Raw genomic sequence first — 18,191 nt, 5'->3', positions numbered from 1 at the left:
TTCCTTCAGGACGAGAATGTTATGTATACGCACAACTGCAACTCGGCTTCTCATCCTGTAGCGCCATCTCTACGTGGCCGCCTCAATTCTAACAAGGCTCCAGACAGCGCCACCTACGTAACCGCGACCCAAGTTCAAATCCTGAATAAACCTTAGTTCCTTTTCTGTTCACAACTGGGCTGGTCCGTGTCGTCAGTCTCTCCGACAATAACCAACATAACATGGTGTCAGAATAACCTATAGAACCCCGTAAATATGGCCAATGTGTTTCTGCAACCACCTCCTTGTATCGTTCGTTGTGTCGTCCAAGTAACCGCCGAGACCAGTTCCGAGCAAACGAAAGCCGCCTCAGCGTTTATTAGCGCTCGTTTTATACAGGCTCCGGGAAAAGGCACACAAGTGGCGAGCATGCGCCGATGATGCTGCACGCAGGCTCGCATCGCTTATCTACACGACACACACACAAGTGGCGAGCATGCGCCGATGATGCTGCAGGCAGGCTCGCATCGGTTATCTACACGATACATCTTCCTTTGCTTGCACAGAAAAAGAACAATCTAAACCCCTTTGAAATTCTGACAGAAAACAATCACAGTCACAGTTCAGTTCACACTCACAACAAAAAAGTTCTGGAGGTTCGAAGTTTCCTCACGGAACCTGCATAAAGTTGTCACCATATCCCAACCGCTGTGGCTGCCTTCTCTCGCGCTGGGATCTTCTTGGTGCTGGTGTCGGTGGGGAGGGCGCAGTGATGGGCTCGTTGTCATCGTTTGGTTGGACCTGGCAGGAGGGTCCGTTCTCTTGGCTGTCATCTGGCATGTCGTCATCGCTGTGCAACATGCTGAAAGGCTCAGCCGTCGCCATGAGGTGTTGTCGGTTGCGTCGCAATACTCTACCGTCTTCGGTGGCAACCTGGTAGGACCTTGGTTGAGCCTGTGCATTAAGAACCTTGGCTTTCGGGGACCAACAGTCTCCGCGTACTCTGACAACCTGTCCTTTCTGTAGTGGTGGAAGACTACGTCTTGGGGGTCGGCATTGTTTATGTTTTCTTACAGATTTGCTTGGAGCTTCGCTGAAGTCGGGGAGAGGTGTCCGAAGTCGTCTACCCTGAAGTAACTCTCCAGGCGACTGACCGTCTTCTAGCGGACTGCTCCTGTAAGTGAGCAATCCAAGCCAAAAGTCATCATTCACCTCAGATGTCTTCTTCAAAATTCTCTTTACAATTTGGACGCCTTTTTCCGCGAGACCGTTTGAGCGGGGAAACCGCGGGCTGGAAGTTATGTGTTTGAAATCGTACTTCTTCGCAAACAATGCAAACTCGTGACTCGCAAACTGCGGACCATTGTCCGTGCAGACTTCAATAGGCAATCCATACCGCGCGAACACTGCGCTGAGTTTATTCACAACTGTGGCCGTCGTTGTGTTGCATAGCAGTTCTACCTCTGGAAAGTTGGATAGCGCATCAAAAACGCAAAGGTACGATTTTCCAGCCCACTGAAAAATATCGACACCCACTCGGTACCAGGCATGTTCAGGCACTGGGCGGTCCAAAATTGGTTCACTTTGTTGTCGGTAGGCGTACTTCTGACACACTGCGCATCTCTTGATGAGGGTTTCAATGTCCGCATTAATACCAGGCCAAAACATCAACTTACGCGCTCGTGATTTGCATTTATTTATCCCCAAGTGGCCTTCATGAATTCTTCGAAGTAGCTCAGGGCGCATGGTTGACGGTATAATAGCCTTGCATCCCTTAAGCAACACGCCACTCACGACGACTAGTTCGCTTTCAAAGGGCTTCAGTGTTCCCTGGACTGGACGATTGTTTGCCAAAAAATGAATGACTTGACTCAAGTAATCGTCCTTGCTAGTTTCTTCTGCCAAACGCTTCAACGTTGCCTCGCTGACGAGTGATGAAAGAACACTTACAGCATGAACTTCCACGTCGTCGTCGGTGCTTTCTTTCTCTGGGTCTTCAATGGATGCACGAGACAGCATGTCTGCGACCACCAAGCATTTCCCTGGAACAAATTGGAGCTTGTAGTGGTATCTAAGCAAACGAAGAAAAAATCGCTGCAGTCTGGGCGGCATTTCTCCAATCGGCTTTTCAGATATTGCTATTAAGGGACGGTGATCTGTCTCGAGGATAACGTTGCGTCCGTACACAAAATGATGAAACTTTTCGCACCCGAAGACGACAGCCATAGCCTCTTTTTCTATCTGAGAGTATCTCCGCTCCGATTCGGTTAGGACCCGTGATGCATAAGCAATGGGCTTCCACAAACCCTCGTAACGCTGCCAGAGAGCCGAGCCTATTCCATTTTGCGAAGCATCGGATGTTATCTTCGTGATCCTTTTAGGATCGAAGATCGCCAGCACAGGATCTTTGCTCAGACTATCACAGATCAGTTTCCATTCTTTAGCGTGGTTTTCCGTCCACTCAAAGACCCGATCCTTCTTTATCAAGTCGCGAAGCAACGTCGTTCGCTCTGTAATTGATGGCAGGAACTTCGACAAGTAGTTTACAACACCGAGCATGCGTTGCACTGCTTGCTTGTCAGCCGGTGGCGGCATATTTAGCAGAGATCTGACCAAGGCAGGATTTGGGCGTATGCCGTCTTCCGCAATAACGTCACCAAGAAAAAAAATCTTGCGCACGCCAATGCTGCATTTGTCTGCATTGAATGTCAAGCCAGCTTTCTGTGCCGCTTCTAGTACCGCTCGTAACCTCTCGTCGTGCTCTTTCCTTGTGACACCCCACACGATAACGTCATCAACGTACACTCGTACTCCTGGCAGTGTCTCGAAGATTTCACTAAGAGCCTTTTGAAACACTTCTGGGGCGGAGGCTATACCGAAGGGTAGCCTCAAGAAGCGGTAACGGCCAAAGGGAGTCGCGAACGTACATATCCTTGACGTTTCATCATGCAACGGTATTTGGTGAAATCCAGAGTTGGCGTCAAGGCGGGTAAAAATGCGTGCTCCAGCTAGTTCAGATTCAATATCTTCTCTACGCGGCATCTCGTAGTGCTCGCGCTTTAGACTGTCGTTAATTTTCCTCGGATCCATGCACAATCTTAGTTTGCCGTCCTTTTTTCTGACAATAACCAGAGGACTTACCCAGTCTGTCGGCTGGTCTTGGTTGGCTATAATGCCGGCCTTGACCATGCGGGCAAGTTCTGCGCGCAGAGGCTCCCGCAAAGAAAGGGGCACCCGGCGGGCTGTCTGGACGACTGGGACAGCGTCCTCTCGAAGAACCATGCGGTATGGTCGCTGAATACATCCAGTCCCCGAAAAAAGCTGCCGAAATTGCTGAACAACTTCCTCGCTGCTGCTTACTCCGACGTCGTTTACGGTGCGCGAGAACAGTTCAAGTAGTTCGCTGGATCGCAGTCCAAGTATGGCCTGTCGTTCCCTCTTCACGACGAAAAAATCAATCTCGGCCTTCTTTCTTCCGACAGTCACCGTGGTAGTTATGACGCCATGGTGCTTGATGACTCCTCCGTTGTAAGCTCGCAGGATACAGTTGCTTCTAGTCAAGGGTATTCGCGGCTGCAGCTTTTTGTAGATTGAGAATGGAAAGAGGTTGGCTTGCGATCCCGTGTCGACTTTCAAGGTTAGTGTCGTGTCCGCAACTTGAGCCTGGACCATCCAGTCACGGTCACGCGCTCTTCCAACGCTGTTGACAGATACGTCAAGGATGTCAAATTCAGCATCGCTGTCGTCGGCGCTCTTCACTTCCCGAACTTGTCGATAAACCTTGCAACGTACAGCAAAATGGTTCTGCCCTTGGCATTTCCTGCAAGTTTTGCCAAAAGCAGGACAGCTTCGCGGACCATGTGTACGCCCACACCTGCGGCACTTGAACGTTGCGGGCTGTTCGTCGCGCAGCTGCTGCTGCTGCTGCTGCTGCTGCTCCTGTCGTTTGACAGCGTGAATCTGTCTGTGTTCTCGAGACCAGATTTCGTTTTGCGCGGCAGTCATTTCCGCAGCCCTGCATACTTCTTCCGCTTTAGCCAAGGTCAACTTCTTATCCTGCAGCAGCTTTTGTCTTACTTTATCATCATTCGTTCCAAAAACTATCTGGTCACGTATGAACGACTCTGCCATAGTTCCAAAGTTGCAGGAGCGAGACATCTTCCTAAGCTCTCTGACAAACTGTTCTACGGGCTCACCTTGAGCTTGCACGCGTTGTCGAAACAGGTAGCGCTCATGCACTTCATTTAGCTGCTCTTCGCAGTAGGTGTCAAACTTGGCGATCACAGTCGCGTAACTTTCCCGGCTCTCTTCGTCACTGAAGGTGAAGTTGTTGTAAATTTCTAGTGCTTCGTCGCCTGCCACAGTTAGCAGTAAAGCAACCTTCGCGGCATCCTTTCGAGGTTGATTGCTGGGCTCGGAAGCAGCCAAGAAAAATTCAAACTTTTGTTTGAAAAGTTTCCATTGCTTACTGATCTCTCCGATGAAGTGCAGCGGCTCCGGTGGCTTGACAAGTTCCATGCTTCTTTACCGTGGATGAGCTTCGTGGCCGTGGCTTCCAACCACTTCTGACACCATGTATCGTTCGTTGTGTCGTCCAAGTAACCGCCGAGACCAGTTCCGAGCAAACGAAAGCCGCCTCAGCGTTTATTAGCGCTCGTTTTATACAGGCTCCGGGAAAAGGCACACAAGTGGCGAGCATGCGCCGATGATGCTGCACGCAGGCTCGCATCGCTTATCTACACGACACACACACAAGTGGCGAGCATGCGCCGATGATGCTGCAGGCAGGCTCGCATCGGTTATCTACACGATACACTCCTCACTTCGAGCCCGGTGAGAATCCGCACCAGGCATGGGAGGACTGGAAAGACGCCTATAACATCTACGAACTCGCATGTGAGTACGCCAGCAAGCCTCTCGCTACTCGCAAGGCCCTACTCCTCCTTGTTCTCAAGCCCCGCGGCCGCCGCGTCGCCCAGACATTCCCCCTTCAACCTCAGAGCGCCGACCGACGGCGCGCAGACGCCGGATCAAGTTGCGTACCTCCTCGAGCAGTTCGACGCTCTGTACAACCCATACAAAAACGTAATACAGGCGTCGGCTGTCTTCAACAGCATGCAACAAAAAGCAAACCAACCGTTCAACGGCTTTGTAACTGACCTCCGGAGGCAAGCAGAAAAATGCGACTTTGGAGAAAAAGCAGAGAGGCTCATAGGGGACCGCATCGTTGTCGGAATTAGAGAAGCAGCATTGATGAAGCGACTTTTCCGTGAACGGGACCTCACGCTTGACAAGATAATTACAACGTGCAAAGCAGCACAGATTTTTAAGAAGCACGTAAAAGACCTGCAAAAGCCCAACCTTGAAGTGCAAGCCATAAACAATCAGAAAAGATGGAACTCGTCAAAACAACCAGCTTCGAGGACCCCGCATTCCATCCCGCAGCAGAAGCAGCAACGCGAATGCTCGCGCTGTGGAACAACGCACAAGCCGCACGCCTGCCCCGCTTGCGGTCACAACTGTTACGCCTGCGGCAAATTCGGGCATTTTTCAAGCATGTGTAAACAACGCCAACGAGGCAGCAACTCCTCAAGTCAGCGAATCGGGCTCCTTGAAGGACCTCAGCAGCAGGATCAGCAACAAGAATTCTTCCTGGAGAGCCTCGATCTCCTCAACATAAACAGTGCCTCAGAATGGTTCGAAACAGTCTGCGTGAATGGTCACAGCGTCGGGTTCAAGTTGGACACCGGCTAGAACGTGAACATCATACCCATGCATCAAATCAGAAACTGGCGTATGCAACCAGACATGAAGCCGACGCATGCACGATTGACGACGTACAGCGGGCAGGAACTTCCTATATGTGCTGAATGCCAACTGCAATGTTCAGCGGGCGAAAACTCTTGCATCTTGAATTTCCTCGTCGTTAAACAGCCACTAAAGCCAATCTTAGGCGCCGACGCATGCAAGGCATTGCAGCTCATCAAACATGTACAGCCGCAGCGAACAACTGTAGCTGCATGCACAGCAACCAAGACCATAAAGGAACGTGCTCGACGACTTTTCTGATGTACTTGAAGGCACTGGGAAATTGCCTGGGGTGTGCTCTATACAATTGAAAGAAGGAGTGATTCCTACAGTGTCAGCTCCACGCCGAGTACCCTGCGCAATAGAGCATAAAGTGAAGGCCGAACTGCAACGGATGGAAGAGAACGGCATCATAATGAAGGTGACAGAGCCTTCCGAGTGGGTTCACCCAGTTGTCATTATTCACAAAAAAGATGGCAACGTAAGGCTGTGTTTGGACCCTCGCAACCTTAACGCAGCTGTGAAAAGACAGCATTATCAGGTTCTAGTCCCTGAAGAGTTGTTCGCAACGCTGAATGGTGCAAAGATTTTCTCTGTTCTCGATGCTAAAAGTGCATTCTACCAGCCGGTCCTAGACGAGCCAAGCTCGCGCTTGTGCACTTTCACGACGCCCTGGGGACGCTATCGCTTCCTTCGGGGGTTCTATTTGGCCTTGCAACAGCTCCTGAACTTTTCCAGCAAGCCATAGACAGGGTGTTTGAGCAGCAACTAATTGCCAAGCCCTATTTTGACGACATCCTTGTGGCATCAAGAAACCTTGAAGAACATGCGGGCGACCTGAGACAGGTGCTGACCATCGCCAGAGCCAACAACCTAAACCTTAAAAAGGAAAAGCTCCAGCTGGCTTTGACGTCCATTACATATACCTTGGACACCAACTATCATCCCATGGGATTGCTCCAGATCCAACAAAGGTGACAGCCATCGAGTCTATGCCACTGCCAACAAACAAGCAAGAACTGCAGAGATTTCTTGGAATGGTTACCTACTTGACGAAATTCATTGCCAACTTTCGGAACTCACACGTGAACTACTGAAGATGGATGTTCACTGGCACTGGACGCAACAACATACCGACATCGTCAAGCTCGTGAAGTCAAGGTTGATTACGGCACCCGTTCTTCGCTATTTTGATCCATCAAAGCCCGTGACAATTTCTACGGACGCCAGCTCCTACGCAATGGGATCAGTCTTACTGCAAGAAGGCAGACCCGTGGCCTACGCTTCAGCAGCTCTCACAGCCACCCAGAAGCAGTATGCGCAAATCGAGAAAGAACTGCTAGCCGTCGTGTTTGCGTGTGAAAGATTTCATTACCACACGTTCGCACGAGAAGTGACCATACAGTCGGATCACAAACCTCTGATTGGCCTACAGAATAAGGACCTGAACAAAACGTCACCCCGACTTCAAAGGCTACTACTGCGCCTCCAGCGGTACAATGTGACTCTGACTTACGTTCCGGGAAAACAACTAGCAGTTGCAGATGCCTTATCAAGAGCTCCCGATGGGTCAACAAGAATGGAAACAGTAGATCACGACCCCGGACTTGACGTTTCAAGTTTGGTTCAAGCAACCCCTAGCAGACTTCGCGAGATCGCTGAGGAGACATCACGAGATTCGACTCTTCAAACAGTAGCCAAATACATCAAAGAAGGATGGCCTCAAAAACTCGCACAGGTAGACAACAAAGTCAAACCATTCTACCATGTGAGAAGCGAGCTCTACAAAACGGAAGGCTTCTTGTGCTACGGCCAACGCTTGGTTATACCAGCCGCATGCCATGCAAATGTGCTTCGCACGCTCCACCAAGCACACCGCGGAATCGTTGCGTGCAAGGGTTTGGCAAGCCAGAGTGTGTATTGGCCAACTCTAAACCAGGACATCGAGACTTCGATCAAGAGCTGCTACATACGTCAATCACATCAAATTGGCATTCCGCACCAGCCTCTATTGGACCGATCCTTTCCTGGTCGACCTTGGCAACAACTCGCCATGGACTTCTTCCATCTGCAGGGAAAGACATACCTGCTGATTGTCGATTATTTTTCCAAGTATGCAGAGGTTCGGCAGATGAGAACAACCACAGCAAGTTCGCTGATACAAGTACTGAAGGAAACATTTGCCAGGTTTAGCATTCCCGCGACAATCGTATCTGATCAGGGACTACCCTTCGACAGCGAAGAGCTTAGAAAGTTCTTCCGTGAGTGGGACGTGATACACCAGCCGTCTTCTCCCTTGTACCCCCGTAGAATGGTCAAGCGGAAAGAACAATACAGACCATCAAGGCTATGATGACTAAAGCAGCCGAGGAAGACAACAACCTGGAAGTAGTGCTCCTCAACTACCGCTGCACACCAATACTAGGAGCAAAATCACCGGCTGAGCTCCTGATGGGTAGAAAGCTTCGCACATTGCTACCAACACTACCAAGTGCCTTGAAACCAAGCTTTCCAACTGAGGCTCACCATAATCTTCTGCAAGAAAGGCAGAAACAACAACACAAGCATGCTGACCTGCACACAAGAAACCTTCCTCCGCTTGTTCCTGGCCAACCCGTATGGCTCCGAAATAGCCGCAACTGCACAAAAGCCACCGTGGTAAATGTGGGCCCAGAGCCTAGAAGGTAAACCGTGAAAACAGACACCGGAGGCATTTTTGTAAGAAATCGAATCCACCTGCGACCTCGAACGGCGGAACGTCCTACTGGCCAAACTTCGCCGGAAGAATACGAGATAATCGACTCAAGCACTCCTCAACAGAACCCAGAATATCCGGTCCTTCCTCCCCAACCACTTCAAGTACCTCCTCGCCCACCTCATACTACTCGATCGTGACTCTGCGACATGTTCGGCTGCAAACAAATTTCACCGTCAATAAAGTCTAAAATCGCACCACACTCGCGCAAAAAGTTAGCACCCAAGATAACGTCATGCGTGACACGTCTCAATACAACGAATTCTGTCCTATAGCACTCGCCACCAATTACAACTGAAACTGAGCACAAGCCAACCGGAACTAAAGTTTCACCCCCAACTCCACAAAACGTAGTGCTTTTGTTACACAGAAACATAACTTTCTGTCGAAGGCGGTTCATAAATGAAAGGCTCATAACTGACACAGCGGCACCAGTGTCAACCAAAGCATCCGTTTTAACATTGTCTACACACACTGACAGATTGTTCTTTAGCATGACGATAGGTAGCGGTATGCGTGAAATGGACCGTCCGGCGACCTTACCACCACCGGTCACACCACCTAGTTTCCCAGCGGTGGAGAAACAAAGCGGCGACTTGGGGATGGCGAACGGGGTTGTCGCTGCGATTGGGGAGTGATGCTGCGATCGGACACAGGGGAGTCATTCCGTGCGTAGCGTTGAGGGGAAGAGGCCGATAGAAGGTAGCGGGTGGCTGCTGCTCCTACTGGGCACCATTCGTGAAGCGCAGTACTCGTTGGACAGGGGGTCGGGTAATTTGAAGACGCGGACAAAAGCGGAAGGTATGTTCGCTTCCCCCACAGCCTTCACATACGGGTGGCTGGCGGCTGTGGTAATTCACTTCAGGATCCCTTGGAGGCCGAGATGGGGCGACAAAAGCGCAAGGAGGAGCACCACGAGGCACTTCATCCGGATGGGCTGGACGCTGCTGGAAATAAGAGTGCGATATTGGCTGCAGAGTCCGCTCCACGCGGTTGGTGTAAGATAGTTCGCTGTTCTTTTGTGCAGCCCATTGCACGCGTTGTTGCCATGATGATACGCACCTCGATGTCGAGTGGTAAGGTGCATCGAAATTTATACGTTGCCGCTGAATATCCAGCTCCTCGCGTATAATCCTCCTGAACATAGAAGCGATGCCTCCAGCCTCCGGAATGTCGATACCGGCAACAGTTGTCACATAGAAAGACGGCCAAATTTGGGCGCTATCCGACGTGCCTTTAACGCCTGAAATGCCCGGCACTGCTTGATGTCATCTGCTACTATGGCAAGGGTGTCCCGCGAAATAAGGAAGTTGTACACATCCTCAGTAATGCCCTTGAGAAGGTGCCCTATCTTGACTTCTACTGACATCTGCCGGTTTACAATGCGACCAAGTTTCAATATTTCCTCGACGTAACGTGTGCGTGTCTCACCGGGCAGCTGGGCTCTATGGGAAAGCTGATGCTCAGCGCGTTCCTTCTTCGCAAGGGTATCCCCAAAGGACTTCGCAATTTCTTAAACGAATCGGTCCCAAGTCATCAGAGGAAGACAACAACATTTAGAGGCGTGTGATTTAGTTCCAGTGGTTGTACTTGCTGCATCTTTCGTAATGTTGGTGGTAGTAGAAACATATTATTGCCATTGAACAAACAGTGGGGGAGAAGCCCCCTGCATGGCACTTAGGTAATTTCTTAAACGAATCGGTCCCAGGTCATCAGAGGAAGACAACAACATTATAGAGGCGTGCGATTTAGTTCCAGCGGTTGTACTTGCTGCATCTTTCGTAATGTCGGTGGTAGCAGAAACATATTATTGCCATTGAACAAACAGTGGGGGAGAAGCCCCCTGCATGGCACTTAGGTGCTCCCTTACTATGTGGGAGACACCCTTATAAAGCAAAAGAAAGTCCTTGAAGAGAAATCCTCCTCATAGCACTGGAGATAATCTTCCGTTCTTGACTTGAAGCGCTCTTCATGAGAGACTCCCAGTAGGACTCTGCGACGTTTGGTGATGGGGGATGAGGAAAGGTGGGGCATGTAAGAAGGTTGTGTATGAAGTGTCCTGGTTTGCCGCCGAGTCTGCATGATGAGGAAACTTGGTCTGGATATCGGGCATTTAGAAGTGTAGGGTATGGAGCCGTCCGAGTCTGCAAACTTCGCCTGCGTTATGGTGAGAGAGGGGGCTGGGGGTGTATATTCCCTTCGTTTGTCCCGGTACTACAAGAGAATATCACGGAACAAGAGAAGGCGCTCCCTGGCCTGTAGAGAGGGCTCCGTTTCACTAGCCCGGAATGTAAGACCTCGGGCTAGGGAATTAACCTCTTCGTTGCCAGGGAGGCCAGCATGTGCGGGCGTCCAAATGAGGCTTATGGTGTGCCGGGGCTGCCAGAAGCGTAATATGCGGGCAGCGGTGCGGGATGTATAGCCGTTGGCATAATTTAGAATCGCAGATCTGGAGTCAGAGATAATTTTTGTGGCAGATGTAGAGATGAGAGCAAGCGCGATGGCTGCCTCCTCTGCCTCTGTGGTAGAATTGGTGATTATAGAGCTGGAAGTAAGCAGCTTTGCTTGATTGTCGGCTACAGCCAGGACCATACGGGAGCCTGACGTATATTCTGCTGCGTTCACGTAGACCACCTCTTGGTCCTCGCTATATTGTCTGTGAAGGGCATGAGCCCTGGCTATTCTGCGGTCCTGGTCTCGCTCAGGGTGCATGGTTTTAGGGATTGGAGGTATGATGAGATTAGAGCGGAGGTTAGAAGAAAGGGTACACCGTCAATGGGGTGTGTAACTGGACTTAGGTTTAAGTGGGATAATAAGGTGCGGCCAGCCGCCGAGTTGGATAGGCGGGCTATTTGTGCCGTTAATGTAGCTTCTCAAAGTTCCTCGAAAGTGCTGTGTACACCAAGTTTATGGAGTCGGGCATTAGATCTCCGGGCGGGAAGTCGTAGAGCCGTTTTCGCGCAACTTCGTAGGAGCGCGTTCACCCGGTCTCTCTCTTTTTGTTTGAGGGGGAAGTATGGGAGGGAATATGTGGCGCGGCTTATAATGTAAGCCTAAGTGCGACGAAGTGTGTTTCGCTCCCGTAAGCCAGCCCGACGGTTGGCTATATGGCGAATCAGTCGGGTGGCCTGTTGACTTTGTGTATGGAGAGCCTTTATGAATTTTCCGTGCGCACCATGGGAGTGAAGAACTAGACCCAGCACACGGATTATGGATACTAGTCAGATCAAATGGGTACCTAGCTTCATGGAAATAGGCGGGCTGCCTGAATCGTATTGTTTGGAGTGGTAGAGAAAGAGTTCTGATTTTGAAGGGGAGCAAGTTAGGCCATGTTCCCTTACATAGGTGTCGATGGTGTTTAGTGCCAATTGTAGATGTCCCTCTATTTTGGCATCACTGCCGCGGTTAGCCCAGACAATGATATCGTTGGCGTAGAGGCTGAAATGAATGTCGGGGATTTGGGCTAATTTTTTGGGTAGGTGGAGAAGGGCTATGTTGAATAGTATAGGGGAGAGGACGGCGCCCTGGGGCGTACCTCGTGCACCTAGCGTGATCTCTAGAAGGCAGTGGTCGCCAAAGGTAAGTGTGGCTGTGCGCTGGCTGAGGAAGTCTCGGACGTAATTATACAACTTGGCGCCGACTCCGAGGATTGTAAGATTCTGAAGGATTGCTGAATGTGTACCATTATCTCGCTTTGGTAAGATCCACACCTAGTATGGCTTTGGAGTAATAGGTTTGACAGTCGAAAATAGGATGCTTTAGCTGTAAGAAGACATCCTGTGTACAAAGACCAGGACGAAATCCAAACATGCAGGTGAGCATGAGATTTTTGCCTTCTAGATATTGAGAAATTCTGGTCTGGAGTACATGCTCCATTATTTTACCGATCGAAGAGGTGAGAGAGATGGGCCTAAGGTTTGAAATTAGCAGAGGTTTCCGAGGTTTTAATATAAACACAACTTTGGCCTCTTTCCATTGCGGTGGGAGGGTGCCCCGTTGCCAGCACTCGTTAAAGTATTCAGTAAGGCATGCAATAGATTGGGAATCAAGATTCCGGAGTGCCTTATGCACTCCATCTGGACCGGGGGCTGAAGATGTGTTAAGCCTCTGAAGCTCAGCCTGCACCTCTGATACTGTGATTGGTTGGTCGAGGAAGTCGTAAAGGGCCCTCAATAGTCGTGGTGTATTATAGAAGGGTACTTGGGAAGTAGTGATAGCGTAGTTCTGGGAGACGTTGCAGTGGAGGTGTATCGCAAGTATGTATTAGTCTAGTGAGGTTATCTCGTTGGGTTGTCTTAGTCTTACTAGAGTCTAATAAGTGCCTAAAAAGGTTCCAAGTCTGAGATATACTCATATTTCCATCTATCTTGTTGCATAGCGATTCCCAATTCTGTCGTGAAAGAGTCGCTGTATGTGTCTCTATCTCTCTGTTGAGACGGGCAAGGCGGCGTCTAAGTGTCGGGCTCCAACGCTGCCTTTTCCAGCGTCGTTCTAGACCGCCTTTAGCCTCCCATAACTGCAGGAGGCGGGCGTAAACCGTGTCGCTTGGGCAGTCATCTAGCAGGGGACAAGTTACTGATTGGACATCTCTTTGTAGTTGTTTGGACCATTCGGTTATATCATTAATGGGGGCGTAGGCTCGGGCTGCTCTACACGTTCGGAAAGAATCCCACTTTGTGAAAGTTGAATCCCTGGGAGGTCTACAGGGCAGGTGAATGTCTAGAAGAATTTCTATGATGAAATGATCGCTTCATAGATTATCTTGTGTATTGCACCAAGACGCGAGAGGGAGACGATGTGCGAAAGTAAGATCTGGTGCAGTGTCTCTACAGACACTGGTTCCCGTGCGGGTAGGAAAATTAGGGTCAGTGAGAAGATAGCGACGGTTTGTTGCGCGGCTAACCACACGCGATGTCCTTTAGGTGTGTCATGCGGGTTACCCCAGGTTTTATGTGGAGCGTTAAAGTCTCCAGCAACGAGTAAGAGACGCTTGTTAGCTACGCGCTTCGCAAGCATAAATAGCCGTTCATAGTTGTTTTTATAGCACTTAGGATCACTTTATACATTTAAGATAAAAACTCTTCGCTCGAGTGTGTTGTAGCACAAGTTCGATTACAAGATTATCAATGTCGCTAATCGCTAGGGGATGTGAGATGGTGGTGAGAGAGCGATTAACTAAAAAGGCTACTCGAGAGAGAGCAGGAGATGTAGGCAGAATGGATGCATAGCCGCGGAGGGTGAGTGGGTTGGAGGGTTCCTGTAAAGCAAGGATGTCAGGTCCCGTAGCGCAGGACAGCAGTTGGTGGACTACATGACGCTTCTGGCCAAAGCCCCGGCAGTTCCACTGCCAAACAGTAAGATTACGGTTTCGATATGCCATCATGAGAACATATCGGAGGAGTAGTCGAAACGGTGGGGTGGGATTCCTGAGCTATAGCAGGGAGAGGATTTTCCTGTCCTCCTGCTGTTTTGGGTTTCTTGCGCTTTGGAAGACGGGTTGCGTAATTATTGAGCCGAGACTCAACATCTATATAGCGATCAGATAATTCTTGGGTTAGGACATCTAATCTATGATTAAGAACAGCACTGCCTTGCGTTATGCGGATTACCGCATCTTTGAGTGTTGCACATTCCTGATTGATGTGAGTTATATCTTCCTGCAATTTTGCCTCAAATCCAGCAGCCAATGACTCAAGTATGGCTGGCAAGCCATCTAGGGAGCTGGAGGTGGAGGGAGGGGTCGTTATACACGGACTAGTGTTTGTAGGGGGTTCCGTGTCAGCTTCCATTGGTAGTGAATCAGGAGGGGAATTAGCGTTTGAGATTTTGGACAAGGTATCGACGGCAGATAAGTTAGGTGAGCAAGACTGAGATATAGTAGTGGGGGAAGGAGAAACTGGAGATGCAGTGGCGATGGCACTTATCTGGGCTCCAGTCTGGCGATGTGTTGACGAAGGGCGGCGGCTTCTACTCACGCGGCTGTAGCTTCCGCTTTCACTGCCGCTGCCTCTTCCTGAGATTTCGCAAGAGCGTGGTGTAGACTGGTAGTCGGTGTCGCGGATGTTTGATTGGGTGAAGAGGCAGAGGAGTTCCAGGCTTGTTTTAGCGGCGCTGCCCAGGCCTGCTTATGCTGGTTGGGCTGGTTGAGTTCGGACAACTGGGGAAACTGGTCCTTGGGTGCATTCGATTCTTGTAGCTGCGTTCATTGCTGGCTTGATTGCTTGCGTGGCTGATGAAGGCTGCGTCCTTTATACGATCCCGTGCCGGTAAGGTGAGGACCCTCGCACAGAATGCACTTGGGTGTACAAGGCTGGTCTTGCGGATGCTGCGTTCCACAGCGGGGACAGAGATTGTTCTTGGGGCTTATGCATACGTCATGACGGTGACCCGCCTGTCTACAGTTAGTGCAGGCGTCCGGGCTGCCGCGGTATGGGGTGCAGCGATGGATGACTCTCATGTACTTAATGGGCGTCGTCGTAGGCGTTTGTGATGACACCTCTGGTAGCACCAGGTGAGGGTGCCACGTAGGCCGCGCATGGTTAGGCTCACTCTCCAATTGTGAGAAAGGTCAATGTCTTGAGTGTATCGGCTCTTGGGATGTGTGTCGTTGCCACGGTGAACGTATTGTTGGTCGGGTGAATGCGCAGACAGAAGTCCTCTGGTAGTATAATTTTGAGCTCGGTCTGCACTGCTTTCCAGAGTCGAGGCGTTGGAATTTATCTAAGTATCAGTTCACCGCGCGGTCGAACGACTACTCGAACAGCGTTGGGCGTCTTGCTGCTGCCGGTTGGGGTCGCACCTCCATGAAACGCTTGCCGAGCGTTCAGGGTATGTGCCTCGCTGGTAGCTTTGTCGGAGTGGCGAGGTAGGCTCGTTGACGTGGCTGGTCTTGAGGCGTAGGCTTTGTATATAACTGGCGTCCAGTCTCCAGACTCGAGCTCTTCTGCGGTTACGGTGTGACCTTCAACCGTTACTGCCATGGTAACGGCCGGTGTCACCGTCACTGTCGGCGAGGTATCGAAGCTGGGTTAGGTTTAGCTCGGCGGCTCAGCGTTTCAGTCTAATAATCACTTAGATGGCCAAACGTCGCCCAGCATGGGCGGTCTCCTTGTTTTCCTTGGACGCTTATGTTCTTTCCGAGCAGTTAAGTATCGGAGCCATTCCTTAACGTCATTTTCGGGCTCACCGTGGAACGTACGCGGCTCTCGCTGGTGGGGAAAAGCAGTCGTCTCTTCAGGTCACTGCTCTGAGTCTGCGTCGTGCGGGTGGTGGCCATTGAAAGGTACTGTTGAGGAGATAAAGGTGAAAAACCTGCTACGCGATGGCTGCGACGAGGTACTGGTGGATCCAGAACGTTTTTACCCAGCGTCTAGCACCAAATGTAACGGATGAAATGGTTTTAATACAGGTGAACTTCGTATGAAGGACGGACGCACACGGCTCAAAAAACCCGGATCAGCTTGGTGCGCCTCGCTTCCTCCGCTTCTTCTTCTTCTTCTGCTCGCTACGCGGCGTAACAATATATATAGCACTGTACAGATTTTCTGTCCCCCTTACGCAATGCCTAATGGGCCTGTAGTATTTGAAAGAAAGAAATAAATAAAAATAAGGCCCACGACTACGGAGACAGAACGATGCTCGAATAAGGTGGAAAATTGGACACCGTAACTATTGTTCAGCCAATTTTACTTGACATGGATTTCTACTGTCAAGTTTTACGTTAACTGAAATGTTACAGCACCCTCAACCATCTCATCATAGCTCCGTTCTGGCTCCATCGTCGTTAGCAGTCTTTCGTCGCACGTCATGTAAACGCATTCTGGGGCTTATTTGCGCTGGCACGTTTCTGCAAAAAAAGGACTATCACGTTATTTTGGCAAGCACATGGACGAGAATTACATGGCTTGAGGTATTTCACTAAGGGCATAAAAAGTGAAGTTGTGCTGCATCGAAAGCCAGACTTTACTAACACACGATTAGATACATAGAGGCGTCACGACAATGCAAATCTTGAACCGCAGGAAGGCGACCACCCTTCATTCATCTGTCATGGTCTTCATGTAATCCTCGTGATAACAAAATGACCTGAGCGTAGGTCTGTACACGAGACGCGGTAAGATTATAGAATGGAGATAGAAGGGAGATATCAGTGTCAAAGAACAAAAAATACAACGGGATAACTGTACCGATATCGTTAGAACACTTAGCTGAAAGAGCTTAGGTAAGGAATTTAGGTGGGGATTGTTACTATTTAAATTAATGCCTCTGAGATGTGAAAAAAACTGAGATACAGCTTCACACCCTACAATTAATATCTCGCCATGTACGCGATTTCTTTGTTTTACTCACGCTTCATTTGTCGCTGAGAGGAACCAATGTGATGCTAAAAATTCACAACTTAAGCATTTAACATATCTATGACAAAGATCCCACTGACAGAAAGAATGACAGCCCTATGTTACCAGCTAAAGCACATTCAGCGAACGTTGGTGCGGCAATGCGACGCAATAAGCAAACAACGCCGCAAAATGAGCTTTGCGCACAGAGACCCGACTCTTGAGGACAATAAATCTCACCTCACCGTTCAATTAAAATAGATACAGCGAGACGCCGTTCGTGCAGAAGTGTATCCGTAAAATTCTCCACTTTAGCGACGTGCCTGGGAGACCGTGACACAGCATTGTCGCATCGCCCGAAAATGCGCCCACGCAGCGGCATTTAGTTTCTCAACGAGCACGCACGGTCTTCGTCTTGCTGTAGGGTGTAGGCTATTGGCTCCGAGATCGAACAGAGTCGCCACCTAGCTGCATAGAGGCGAACCCTACCCAGTGTGGATGCATGTTCGCGTCACATGCCAGCCCGCAATGATTTACGTACGCGCGTGCGACATGTACAAGTGCTTTTTGTTTATTTTCGCGGTTCCTGTACACTTTTGCTTACCTATCTGCCTCTTGCAAAAGAAATATGAACAGGCTATTTATTACCCCCCACTCCATTAAAAAAAAAAAAGAAAATCTTCTCCATATCGAGTATGTCACGCTTTTGGAAAGGACATTATCAGTCGCGGTCTTCGGCGCTTAAAGTTATTTGACAAGCGCTGCAAAGCAGAGCAGGTTGCTGCCATCAATACAACTTAATGGATAGAACACTGGCTAAAATATGTCATGAGATTATGGTGGAGATGAAAAGATCCTGCCTCATATACTACAATACTACAATACTACAGCACTACAATATCAAAAAAAGAGGCTTGCAAATTTAATTTGCCATTAAAAATTGCATAAAAACAACCCGAAGCGCTAACTAGCGGAGAAACCCTAGTACATTCAGTGTAGCCCCCCACGTGAATGCATGTCAGCAAAATACCGCTGATTTTCGTAACTACACATTGTTCATTTTCCTTCCAGGAGTGCTTGTCATACAAAAATTTATTATATTTTGCGCTCTCTCCAGCGCGTCCTAAAATAAAAACCACCCCTGCTTTCATTCATTGATTTATTCATAAACTTTTATTCATGAGAATGACTTGAGGCATAGAGAGGAAGGGGGTGGGTTAGGGGAGGTTGAGGGCGCCATACTCCCACATGAAGTCTAGCAGGGCACTAAGCTTGCGCTTGGCATTGGTATTGGGGGCTGTCCAGTCTTCGTA

General features: G+C 49.7%; 1 protein-coding gene across 1 annotated transcript; it reads right to left on the bottom strand.

Moving 5' to 3' along the window:
* Positions 1 to 266: 266 nt before the first annotated feature.
* Positions 267 to 4,783, bottom strand: LOC146194036 (uncharacterized). Its single transcript, XM_084602938.1, has 2 exons — positions 1,930 to 4,783; positions 267 to 1,153 (listed from the first exon to the last, which is right to left on the bottom strand). The coding sequence occupies exons 1-2, from the start codon at positions 1,932 to 1,934 to the stop codon at positions 649 to 651; spliced, it is 510 nt and encodes a 169-aa protein (XP_084459064.1). The 5' UTR covers positions 1,935 to 4,783; the 3' UTR covers positions 267 to 648.
* Between the last annotated feature and the right edge of the window lie 13,408 nt (positions 4,784 to 18,191).

The sequence above is a fragment of the Amblyomma maculatum genome, chromosome 4, assembly GCF_055883805.1.
Source record: "Amblyomma maculatum isolate TAMU_Amacu chromosome 4, ASM5588380v1, whole genome shotgun sequence".
Lineage (NCBI taxonomy): Eukaryota > Metazoa > Arthropoda > Arachnida > Ixodida > Ixodidae > Amblyomma > Amblyomma maculatum.
The sequence above is the reverse complement of the archived record's forward strand: the minus strand, read 5'-3'. Positions and strand labels throughout refer to the sequence as shown.